This window comes from Manis javanica, chromosome 3 (assembly GCF_040802235.1).
Source record: "Manis javanica isolate MJ-LG chromosome 3, MJ_LKY, whole genome shotgun sequence".
Classification (NCBI taxonomy): Eukaryota; Metazoa; Chordata; class Mammalia; order Pholidota; family Manidae; genus Manis; species Manis javanica.
The window spans coordinates 160396278-160409871 of NC_133158.1; the positions used below are offsets into that span (position 1 = coordinate 160396278).

General features: G+C 34.9%; 1 protein-coding gene across 1 annotated transcript in view; it reads left to right on the plus strand.

The window, feature by feature from the left end:
• The window catches only part of SLC9A9 (solute carrier family 9 member A9), a 544320-nt gene that overhangs the window by 328100 nt on the left and 202626 nt on the right, over nt 1-13594 (plus strand). Inside the window, exon 10 of the mRNA XM_073232241.1 lies at nt 12800-12913. Within this exon, the coding sequence (XP_073088342.1) occupies nt 12800-12913 (114 nt within the window). The remainder of the gene's footprint in view (nt 1-12799; nt 12914-13594) is intronic.

Sequence of the window (13594 nt, forward strand, 5' to 3'; positions counted from 1 at the left end):
CCTGAATGTATCTACCAGAACTTTCAGCTCCTATTTCTGTATCTTTAGTTCAGAGCCAAGAATTTAAAGATGTCAGCAAACCAGTAAGAGTTAAGAATCCTCCTATAGTTAGATATATATTTTTGCAATATTTTACAGTTGTCCTGCTTGCTACTAATTTAGTAGCATTTTCTAAGCAGCTAAACTTTACCAAATCTCTTCTAAATGTTTAACATAGCTTTCGAAGAACATCAATTCTTCCTTTCAGAGTCATACTTAATCTGTATTGTTAAATTACACAATTACATATACTAATTTAAAGATGAAGTAAACAGATTTTGAAACAAGTGGATTTGACTCTTGCTAAGCCTAAAATTCAGGTGGCAGGAGAAGAAGTGGCATGGGCACCCTTGGAGGGTAACTCAGCAGCCATCAGCATTTCATGTGAAGAAGGCAGTGGTCATTGTGCTTTGCAGAAGGTCTGGAGGATTAAGCTAGAGTGGAGGCTGATTAAGAGCTTTTAGTGCATTATCTACAGCAGACGCTTTGCTTCTATATTTGTATATAATTTGTTTTGCATATAAACTCATTTTAAGTGTCATCAAAAATACACATATAGCCCAAGAAAACTTTCTGAGGGATCTTTGTGAGGTAACTTTGAAGTACCTAAACAGTGTGGAACAAAAATAAAATTAGCTCCAAACCACCAAAATAAGTCAAGGCTAAAGCTTTCACTCAGAATTGATTTATGTATGCATGGTTTTTATGTGAAAATGTAACTGCTATTCTTGGTAACAAACAGAAATACATATAGTACAATCATTATTATTCTGTAATAATTCGTAGTTTTTGACATTTTGCCCCTATTGCAAAGGGTGTGCAGTAGCTTCAATACAAAGAGGCTTTTAGGAGGGAGGCTTAATAAATCTTGCTAAAAAACAAAGTTCAACAAATTAATTGGAGTAAAATAAGAGTTTTCTAGAGTTCAATATAAGCACTGACAATCTACATCCACTACATTTTAACTGTCCATTACAAAGGAACAAGTCAAGCAAACTTAATTTGCATCAAGTATTGATTTACTGGTATTCGTGCCTTCATAAAAATCATTTGATAGCTGTTCCCCAATTGAATGGCATTATTCAAATGTCATAATTTTTTCTTTCATTTCCATTGATTTCTCTGTTTTATAAAGACTTTAATACTCTCCAGTTTCTCATTGTGCTAAGCAGAATCAATGTTCTACTCTTCAAGCCTCCTATTGAATGCCTTTCCATAATCCACTCCACCATAGTTCAAAAAATTGAATTCAACATCAGCATAATGAAAATGATTTTTCAAACCTAGTTGTGTTTTTTCCTTTCCTTTGTTAGTCAAACCAATTAAATGTGTAACAATCTGGAGAACAGAAAATTAAGAGTTTGCATATTATTTACATATAGTATGATGTTGAGTGTTATATGCATGTATTAGACTTGAAATCGTATTGAAATACACAAAAACAAAATGTGTACCTCTTTATCTTCTAGATTATGAAATAGCTGCCTCCATGTATTATACAAAAATGACCTCAAAGCAAAATGAAAAGTTGAGCATAGAATTTGGTCAGGCTTTAAAAAGCAAATCAGTTTAGTCTTTAAATTCTTTTCCCCAAAAAATAGAAGATGGGGGAAGGTGGTAAAAGACATTTTCTGAAAAGTTCTGACTACCATGTACCATTACAGTAGAGTATTCAACATTAGCTAATAGCCATATATCAAAGGAACTTGAGTATGACAAATGCACTGGCATAGATGACAGTGTTTATTGGGAAGAGCATAACATAAAGATGCTCTTGAAATTTTCAAGCTAGTAATGCAACTAAGTGTTATTCTAAACACATGCTTCAACTTCTGACTGTAAAATACTGGAGCCAAAGCCTTTTGCAATGAATACTGGTTTGATTCTTGTGTTTTGTATTTGTCCTGATATTCTAATGCATTTCATTGTGAAGCAGCTGACCATGTAACAACACAGAACAGTGTCCTCAATCCCAGGTAGTTTAGTGCGCAACACTTTCATCAAGGAAATGGGTTAGCATAGAAGGGACAAACACAGCTTATGGAGCTCATGGTGTTTGCATGTCAATATTCTGTATGTTGCCAGTGGTAAATCCTCATGTAGAAGCAGCACATTGTTCTCAAAGCAGATGAAGTGGCGGATCCTCAGCCACGTTTGGCTGGTTGTCACTCAGATCACTAGCAAGGGCTGGAATGTTGCTGTTCAACTCAGGGACTGAAAAACAATGACATCTTGAAAAATCTTCCTTTTGTGTGTGTATTCTTCATACTCCCACTCCAGAAAGGATTTAGCATAGGCTAATTACAAAGATAAAAAGATACACAGGATGAATAAGAAAGGAGATTAAGAAGAGCTAAGTAAAAAAAATTAAAGAGATGGAATATTAACCTTTAAAAATTTTGATGTGTGAATTTTTCATACCACTGCCTAATATTAGTATCAGTGTTTCTCTTGGTTTATTCATTAACATATTTTTTTAAATATGGCTTTAATTTCTTCACAGAAAAACACATTGTTTCAACCAGCTAATTTTCTTTAACCAGTATTTATTGGCAAAACCACAGAGAAACTAATTATGTTATGCCACAACTCTTATTTTATTTTTGAGGGCCAATACTTTTAGGTTTACTGAGAAGATACTTCTGGAGAATATTTATTTGAATAAAATCCTGGTTACTGCAGCCCCCCAGCTTTTGCAGAGGTTGCAGAATTGAGAGCCCACCTACCGACCATAAACTTCTAGCAAAATGTTTATTTCCAAGACAAGTAAGACTATGGAATGAAATGTGACAGTTTCTTCCTAAACTGTAGTATTGCTGACGACTGCAGCTATTCTGACAGAAATCCCCTTTTGCTGTTATAGCAAAGCAGTAGGGAATAAAATGATACCGTTTGACTTATTTTCTATGAATAGATGTGGTTGAAAGTGAGAAAGAACCAAATTTCAGCTCAGCGTAAGATAGGATTTTCTAACAGTTACAGCTGTCCAAGAATGCCATTCGCTTCCCTGGGAAGTAGTGAGGTTTCTGACTTTGGCAGTGTTCAGTCACTAGCCAGGCAGGCCCTTAACAAGGACCTTGGAGCGATCAAGTTTTGGCTAGATGACTGGGCTACATACAATATGAGGTTACTCTCCTCTTGAAATCTTGTAACCCTACATTGTGGGGTGTGTGTGTGTGTGTGTGTGTGTGTGTGTGTGTGTGTGTGTGTGAGTTTAAAATTCATCAGAAGAGATCTAGGGCCAATCTTATTTGGGTACCAATGTTTCTGATGAACATGATAATACTAAGGACTCTGTGAAGTTGCTGATTTAAGAAGCTGTTCTTAATAGCGTATTAAGCTAAATGCAACCTACAAAACCCCATACCTACTTTTACTTTAATAGCCATAAAGACAGGAAGAATCAACAGTGGAAAACTTCCAGAAATAGGAACACTGTTATCAGTGTTTACTGGCTAAACTAATTCAGCAAATTCATAGAAAATAACCTTCCCCTTAAGTTACAAGCTCAAGGATTTCAAGGAAATCTGGCTACAGTATTTATTCAGTTTAATGAAGCTCCATTCCTTGTAGCTGTAACTACATTTATTTCCTATATTAACTTTTTACTTACTTAATGATGCCTATTCATCTTCCTAAAATGTGTTTTGTTGTGTTTTTATAGGCTGTGCTTTTGAAATTCTCATGTTTTTATAGGCTGTGCTTTTGAAATTCTCATGTTTTAAGGAAATCGAATTAAGCTTAAAAGAAGACAATGAAATGCAGGGAATTGGAGAGGGCTGAATAGCAGCCAAGAGAGCATAGGGAACCCAAGAATTCTCAAGCAAAGAACTAATGTGACAGAGAAGCAGCTCTCTGAACCCTTAAGGGGTACACCTCCTCTACCTCAGGGTCTGTATAGTCCTAAACCTGAAGAATCTGATCTTGGATTTGGAAGGATCTGATCTCTGAAGGTGGATCAGACAGAATATTCACCCTGCATGAACTTTGTCTTATTTTAGGCCACATATGTAAAATCTATATGAATAATAATACATATAAAATTACACATAATGATTATCATGGTACCATAGGGTACAGTACAAAGTCCAGAATTTCTCTAAGGGGGAAGTGGGATTGGAAAGGAAGTGCTTAGGAAGGAAATTTCTCTTGAAGTTACAAATGGACAGCAAGAGCGTTCTTTTTCCTTTTTGTGTTTTGTGGGGAGGAGAAGGGATGGAGGGACTGGCTTGGGTGAGACGGTGGTAATAGACATTGGGACAGGGTAGGACCCCCCTCCCTTTATGCTTCCTCTAGTTAGATACAAAGAAATTTGTCCTTCAGGTTTCTTTACTTGACAAAATTGTGGTCAGAGTCAGATATTGTCCCTGCCAACCCCAGAATTGCTCTGATGATCAAACAAGTTGAATGTAGGAAAATATGCTCTGCAAACTCTAAAGTGTCACAAATATTCACCAATACTATTGCTAACAAACATCTTACTGCCCCAGAGCCTGAATCGTACATAATGGGGAGGCAATCTAGTTTGACACCAGTGGTGTGGGCTTTGGACAAAACTCAGGACAACTCAGTTCTTCCATTAACTGAGCAATTACATGGGCAAGTATATTAATACCACAGAGTAGAGCTTCTCCAACTGTAAAATGGAAATAATATTATCAACCTATAAGTTCTCTTGTCATTATAACATAAATGATTTAAAGTTTTAGAAGTAAGTAAAAGCCTTTAACACATTCCCTAGCAAAATTAAGTCTTAAAAAAAAATGAGTTCCAACAGCATTATTTCTATTTTAGAGGTGGTAGTACTGATATTATTACAATGTCTACAATGTCCTAAATCTAGAAGGGTCTCAAAAGGTAGCCTTTGTGCCCATATATAACTATCCATCATCAGTTCTGTAGAAGAGCTGTACTCTGGGAACCACCACCTTGACTGGCAATAAAGTCTTCAGATCATTTATGGCCTAGTGGTAAAGATCACAGGTCTTTAGTAAATTTATCTCCTAGGCTACCTCAAGAGCCCATAGGAATTATTGGGTTCAGCTTGAACAAATTTCCTCAGGACTTGGGACTAAGCAAATGTTAGAGTCCCAGGAGTAAACCTTTATAATTTCAGTAGAACATATTGTAATGTCTGTTTGCAAATCCCCCAATACAGGAATAACAATTATTCACTTATACTCCAGTTTTTCCAAAATAGTTATACTTAATCATGTATAAAATGAAATCTGAGATATTCTCTAAAGAAAGCTCCCAGTTAGGAATAAAGAACAATTTTATAAACAAAAAATTAATCTTGGGACAAAATTATAGAGGAAATAAAGGAACATTTAAAATTCTTCCTTTCCTTTTTATTTCTGCTTTGTAGGTTCTTTAACATCCAATTAAAATGAATTTCAGGCATTACTTGTACAAGTAGATGAAAGTCAGTAGGTAGTGTCAAACTGTACTATGTGAAATAAAAGCCATGTTGAATTCATCTGACTTCAATTAGTATTAGTATATTAGAATTGCTATATTTCTCTACATGATCCATAGTAATATGGCAAAGTTTCATTCTTTTACTAATAGGAGAAAAAGCCAATCACAATTTGTGATGAGCATATTTTATTAGATAGATATGACTTCTTTGTTTTACTTTCTAGTAACTAGAGCAATAAATAACTCAGACTAAAAAACATAGTATTTGATGAGTCTTCAGAGAACATGGTTTGCTGATGGATCAAGTTTTTCATTAACATATGAATGGTTACATGAATTTTCAGGGATTTTAAACATAGGTTGTCCTCTTACACAGTTTAAATATTTCCCTGGTCTTGTTTGCACTATTAACTGGCTTTCCGCCCCCACCCCCAAAGCAAAAACAAAGTGAAAAAGCAAAAATTACTTTTAACCTCTCCAAAGGCTCACAAACTGTGAATTAATGGGAAGAAAAAAATAGTTGTTTACTGTACTAGATAAATACAATGTTGAGTCAAGTTATTTTTTCATTGACCTTGAGTAAGGAAGTAGATTTGAGTTATTCATATTGAATATTGAATTGACTTGTTTGATATTTATTTTTGTTATTATTATTATTGGTTGAGGGGAGCAGATTTTTTTCTGTTTTTTCTTTTTTTTTTTTAAATTGACCCGTAAATCTATTCCCTCTGTAATTGACTGCTCAGGGCCAGACTAAGGCAAACAAGTCCTGATGGTCAGATTGGTTGTTTCTGTCAATGTGGCTTTGCTGTAGAGTCTCCTTTTGTAACATGTCTTTAAAAGATGTTTTGAGTGTGAAATAAAATTGAAATCACCCACAAGTTTTCATTTAGTGCCCTAAGAAGGAAATGATTATGAAGCCTGTTCATTCAACGGAATGTTGTTCCATGATATAAAAGACAAGGCGGTGCTATCAGCGCTGCTGCATTGCTTTGAAGGGAACCTTTTTTGAAATGTTAACAGCCATCTAAAGGTTTTTAAAAGTGAGTCTATCAGATTGTCAAAGGTTTTTAAAAACTGGTAAAAACTAATTTTGGCAAAAGTGTGGGGAAAGGGCACCCTCTGCACCATTATTAGAAATGCAAACTGATATATTTTTTTCTGAAGGGCAGACTGGTAGTATGTTGAAAAAGAAAAATTAATGTATACTCTTTGACAAAAGTAGTCTAGGAATTTTACTTAAGGAGTAATCACTCAACAGGGGAGAGAAATTACCACAAAAGTGCTCAATGCAGCGCTGCTTATAAGGGGAAAGACCTGGAAATAACCAAATGTCTAATAAAGAGAACAGTGAAAAAAAATATATTTGGAAGATATAAAAGGATATTATGTTGCCATTAAAAATTGTCTAGTAGCTTCAGACTTATTGCCATGGGAAGAGGCTTATGAAATACCACTGAGTTATTTGCTCTAAGTTATATAAAAGATATGATCAGATTTATGCACACAATGCATATTGTCTATTCATCTACGGGTCTATGAATAAAGAGATCACTGGAAAAGATGTTCCACAAAAGTTAAGCACTTTTATTGTTGTTTGTATTTTCCTTCATTCAGAAACAATTTTTGAAGAAAATAAGAAAAATATTAGAATTAGGTGAGAATGCTCGATAGCTTCCTGAAAATAAAAAGATGAAGAGCTGCTGCTTGAGTAAAGCTGAAGAAAGGAAGCATTTGGAAAAATTGTTGTTGTATTTTAAAATTTTTGTTGTAATTTAATCTAGGTTTTAAAACTGTGAAAGTAACACAAATTCATAGTAAAAATAACATAACAGCAATAATAATGCAAATGTCAAGTGTCCATAAAATGAAGTAAAAGTTATGTGTATATGTATGTGTTAATAAACTTGGTGGATTCATATCTACACAAAGATATCTTTTTCTGTAACTTTTTATTATTTAACCATGGATCCTGGATATCTTTCTATACCAATACACATAGAACTCTGTACATATTCTTTTATATGAATGTACCATAATTTAACCATTTCTTATAGATATTTGTTTCCAGAATTTTGCTAATACAGACTATTCTTACAATATTTCCTATTCAAAAAATTACATACAAAATTACTTGTGGTTTCTTGAATACATTCATAAGTGTGTTTTGTTTTTCCATTTAAATTGTTGATTCTCCCGGAATATGTTTGGATATAAGGAGTGAGTTAGGAATCCATCTTTAGTTTTGGTTATTTTTTCCCCAAATTGGCTAACTTTTTCTGCAGTCTTTCTAACCAATCTATCATTTCCCCAATGATATTATATAATTGTCATTTCTCTCTAAATTGATATACATATTCTGTGTAATACAAAATAAAATACCATAAAATCCTGGATGGGAAATTGACAAAAATTGATTTTTCACTTGGAAAAAGAAGTATGCAAAAAGAAGTAGCTATGAAGGATTGCTGATGTCAGAATAACTCTCCTTTAGAAAGCAGCTAGAAAAGCTTGATAAAATACAAAAATGCAGGTCGTCAAAGGAATGGACAAGCAACACAGCACTCTGTATTGGAAGGACTAAGATACTGAATAAAAACAAATTCAACTAAAATATGTTCAAGCTAAGAAATAATGAAGATAATGGAGAAATTAATGAAATAGGGAGAGAAAACACAATATGGAAAAATCAACATAGCCAAAGTTGTTCTTGGAAGCACTCATCAAATTGATAATTTCCTAACAAGATTTATCAGAAGAAAAACACAAATTACCAATATTAGGGGGAAAGACACTAAGATACTGATGTTATGAACAATTCTGTGCCAGTAAACACGAAAATTTAGATAAAACAACAAACTTGATTAATCAAAACTAATACAGAAATAAATAGAATATCTGACTAATCCTGTATCTTTTAGAATAATTGTATCTGTAGCTTAAATTTTTCCTACAAAGAAAATCTAAGCCCAGAATTCTTCTAAGCATTTAAATAAAATAGTAGGAACTTGTTTCGTGAAACTTCAGCACCTTTAGCAGTACAACCTAGTAAAGACTGAACAAGAAAGATTTATAAGCCAGTCTTCTGTGATACAGACACAAAAATCCTAAGCACAATATTAGCAAATTAAATCCAGTAGTATATAAAAACAAGGATAGTACATCATGACCAAGTAGGGTTTACTGCAGGAACACAGGGCTTTTTTAGCATTTGGAAATCAATTAATGTAATTAACTACATTAACAGAATTAAAGAAAAAGTATCTTAAGAATAATATTTGATTAATTAGAAAACAACTTCTTTAATCTGTTAAAGACTTTCTTTGAATTTAGTAGAGAAAAACTGAGTTTTTCCTTTGAGATTGGGAATAAGATGCCTCTTCACCACTTCCATTCTGCATTGTGACAGAGATCCTAACAAGGGTAACAAGACAAGACAAAAAGATGCAAAATGCATAACAACTGGAAAGGAAAAACACAAAACTATCCTTATTTGAAAACAACGTGATTGTGAAAATCCAAAGAATCTACCATAAGCTATAAGAATTATTAAATAAATTTAGTAAGTCCTCGAATATAAGATTAATTTTAAAAATCAATTTTACATATATATGTATTCAGTAACAAAGAATTAGAAAATGAACTTTGAAAAGGGTGCCATTTACAATAACAACAAAAAACATCAAAGATTTAGGAAAAAGTCTAACCAAAGATATGCCAAATCTTTATACAAAAATTACTGAGAGAAATCAAAGAAAACCAAAATATTTATAAGAATATATGATGTTCATGGATTCAAAGCTTCAACACTGCAAAGATGTACATTCTATCCAAATTTACTTATAAATTTAATGCAGTTTCAACTAAAATGTCAAATTCCAACTAATATTTCCATGGAAATGGACAAGCTGATTCCTACGTTCAAAAGACAATGTCAAGAGGCAAAAGTGTGAATTCAGAAAAAAGCAACAAAACCAAGTGGGCAGAATGTGGATCAATTAGAAATGCTGGTAGGAGTGCAAATTGGAACCACCAGAATGGAAAACTGCTTGGCACTACATCCCAATAGTTTTACAGAAATGCAAGCGTATGTTTATAGCAGCAGAATTCATCAAAGCCCAACTGGAAACAACCGGAATCAAGTAGAATAAATAAATAGTGAAATACTCGTATACTAAAAAAAATGAACTACTTCTACATAGAACAACATGAGGAATCTCACAATGTTGAGTAAAATGACAAATACAAAGGTGCATATTGTCTGATTCCATTCATGTATAACTGAGCAACAAGGAAAGCTAATTTGTGATGCTAGAAGTGCTAATAGTCGCATTGGGGTGTGGAGGTATAACTGGGGAGGGGAACAAGAGTAATTCTGGGTGCTGTAAATATTCTTTTTGAATCTTAAATTGTAAACATATGACTTATACACTTTTCTGAGTGATAAACATCAATAAAAACATTTTTTGAAACATGCAAACATAACCAGGAAATTTCCCAGGAAAAATGGACCACTTGAGATCTATGAAATATTACAATGTATTATGAATCTACAATAATTAAAAAGAGCATACATGGTATTTGATTAGGACCAGTAACAATAGGAATAAACCCCAGAAATGGACCTAACTGTGCAGTGTGTATGCAAACAGTTACTTGTAATTTTGTTCAGTGTTAGAAGTCAATTAATTGAGTGACTACGTAAAGTTAAAGCTCTGAGTTATCCAAAGGAAACAAATCTCTAGAACAAATATTTAATCCCATGGGTCCCCCTGTAAAATTTATAGAACAAATTCCCATCACATCTCAACCATCCAGAGAAAAAAGCTTGACTTTTCCCATGTACTTTTCTTCTTTCTTTAAGGTGAGGAATAGATTAAAATTTGGTGGTGGTGGACAGGCATAATGGACTTTGTTATTATCTAAAAAAGTTAAAAAGTTGATCACATATTCTTATAATCTATATTGTGACAGAGAAGGGTTTTGTTGTGTTCTGTTAAAGTGCAGGACTGTTAAGGAGTATGTATCATCTTAGGTGACAGAAACCCAACCAGAAATCATAAAATGACTTCTTGGTCTCTTTAATTCAGAAAGTCTCAGGGTAGATTTTGCTTTGGAGGAGGCTGAATATAAAAGATTATATAGTGTCATCAGGACATGGCTTCTCTCTCAAGACAGCTATTTCCCCTGTGATTACAAGATAGCTAGTAGCAGCTCCCTAGGCTGCATCCTACTGATTTCTCATACAGTGAAAAGGGGGTCTTTGTCACGGCATTCCCTGTAAAGGTCTCATTGTGTTTCTTTCATTCTGAGTGTGTCCTACCCATTCTGAATCAAACACATAGGCTAGAGAAATGCATTGATTTATGTAGTGTAGTCCTAAAATCATACATTCCCTATCTGTGCTATGGAGTTGTCAACCTGCAGGCTGAGAGTGGGGAAGGAGGTGGACCCCAGAGGGAGGTTGGGGTGTGCCACCAAGAAGTAGCTGAATAGATCCTAGATAGCAAAGACCCCCTCTAGAGGAAAATACTCTTGGGATTGGGATAGGAGAAGAAGTCCTATGAGTTTAACCTTGATATGTGTTTATTAATGTTAAAAACTGGACAGCTGCTATGGACTGAATGTGCACCACCCCCAAAATTCCTGTATTGAAGTCCTAACCCCCAGGGTGATGGTATTTGGATGTGGGGCTTTGGGAAGTTAATTAGGTCATGAAAGTGGCACCTTTATAAGAGGAGACACGAGAGAGAAAACCTCCCTCTCTGCCTTGTGAGGATACAGCAAGTCAGCTGCTGTTTGCAAACCAGGAAGAGGGTCTTCTCCAGACCTTAATCTACCAGTACCTTGATCTTGGACTTCTCAGCCTCCAAAACTATGAGGGTTTCTTTTGTTTCGGCCATCTGTAGTATTTTGTTAAGGCAACCTATAGTATTTTATAGTATTTTGTTATGGCAGCCAAAGCAAGTTATTAAGACAGTAGCCAAACCTAACTTTTTGAAAAAGCAAAGATACAACGAGGTAGAAAAGTATTCCCCATTACCTGTATTTTCCCCATGTTTTCAAGTGTTTTGTGGATATTTGGATGGCAGTATTTGTTCAGATGAACTGGCCTAGCATGTAAAACTAGCCCTCAGGGTAGAGGATGATCGCTGCCACTGCAGAAAGACCATCTTGTGCCAAAGGAGTTGTGTCTTTTTAATCCTTTTTTGCTACTACTGGTTTTAAATAATGTTTCTGACAAGAGTCTGCTTTTCTTTCTGGCAACTCTCAGTAAACAGGTATTGGGCATTTTTTGTGGGGCTGTAAATACATTATTACATGAAAAAATAATAAATCCTTAAAAAAGCGAGAGAAATGCCTCCAGAGACGTTTACCTAACATGATGATTTATGTAGACCTAAGAATGAAGTTTCAGAAACTTCCAAATGAAAAGTCTGAAACATAAACCAAAGTCTCTTCCAAATCTGCCCTTCTTGTAGCCTCTGGGTGCATTTCCCTTTTACTTCCAATCTGGAAGTTGGAGAATGTTTTTCATGCTCAACTTAAATTGTTTGGTTAATAGGCTAAGAATAGCTCTTGGGAGCGTCCCTCAGCATAGCCTGTTATTACTCCATTCCTCTGACTGAATTTGATGTATCTATTGTGTTCTTCCTGCATAAACTGATCCCGGGGATTAATCATTCTCTTCTTACCAGTTAGAAATTGTAGACATTTAATGGATATACCTACATCAGTCAATTTTAATGAGTTTCATTGTCTGGGCTTTGATATATACTGATCATTCTAATGTTGAAATACAATCGACATTCATCCTTATGACAAGTTTCCAAGGTTTCCAAGTTTGTCCCTTCCATCTGCCAGAGGAAGGTAATTTAGCTAAAGCTTCTTTTGAATTAGTTCTTTGGAGCCTGGGAACTGAAGTGCAGTTACAGGATGTGTGCAGGAGGGATTATATAATCATTGCATCATTTTCTGCAGGACACCTCAATCAAATCATGTTGTTCCCCAGTTTCTGTAACAGGGAATATTCTGTCATCCTAGTGGGAATTGTTCCATGGGGGATCATGCTGGTTAATATTACCCAGGGGCATCTCTGGCAGCCTTGTCATTGTAAAGGACGATAGGATGTTGACATGGCTACCGTATCTGTCACTGGGTTGAGTCAGAGGCCCTGACGGGATGGGGAGTGACCCCAGTACCTGTCCAGAAGCTGAGCACAAGGCTGAAGAGATGGCCTTCCTAGGTAAAGGAGAACCATCCAGTCACCTGACAGGATATTAAGGTGGCTCAAACCTGAGACATAATTAATGATTTTTGGTTTCTGTTTTATTTTCAGTTGTTTGAATTTATGAACTTCTTGGCTGAGAATGTCATCTTCTGTTATATGGGCCTGGCACTCTTCACATTCCAGAATCATATCTTTAATGCTCTTTTTATACTTGGAGCCTTTGTATCCTTTGAAATACAGAACATGGGGTAATGAGGGGAGGAAACAAACTCTTTTACTATTATTCCATTCCATTGTTAATTTCCTCAGGTTTACTGCAAGTTTCAAATTCAAGGTTAATATGTAATTTCTGGTTAGAAAGAAAAGCATTCTAACACATTGGGGCCTTTAATAAATGCTTCTGGTTCAGGATAAGAATTTGGGGAATTACTGAAGGAAGTAAAGGGAGAAAACTAAAGGAGAGTGACATTTTTTGAATATTCAACATATGTTTAAAATTATGATTCACATTAAAATTATGTCAATCCATTCTTCATAGAGAAATATATTTAACCTGCATTAGAGTATATCAAAAGACAGCCAGAATTATTAAGCTTTAGAAATATTTTCATTGCAAGATAGTAAAATCTTTTTTTACAGTAAGGACTTTGAAAACAGGGTACACAGAGTAAAAGATCAAATGAAATTAGCATCATCGATATGCTTTCAGTATCTTAATCATTGAATACATGTAAGTTTATTTCAAGAAACTAGCCCTTTTCCTAGAAGTAAAATAACAGATAAGATCTAGACCTCACTTTCAAGGCAGAGGACATTTCTAGCTCGAGGCCCTGGGCGGAGGCATGTCCCATGGGAATGAACGGCTGCTGGAAAGGATGCCGAGCTACCAAGGATGTCCCCAAG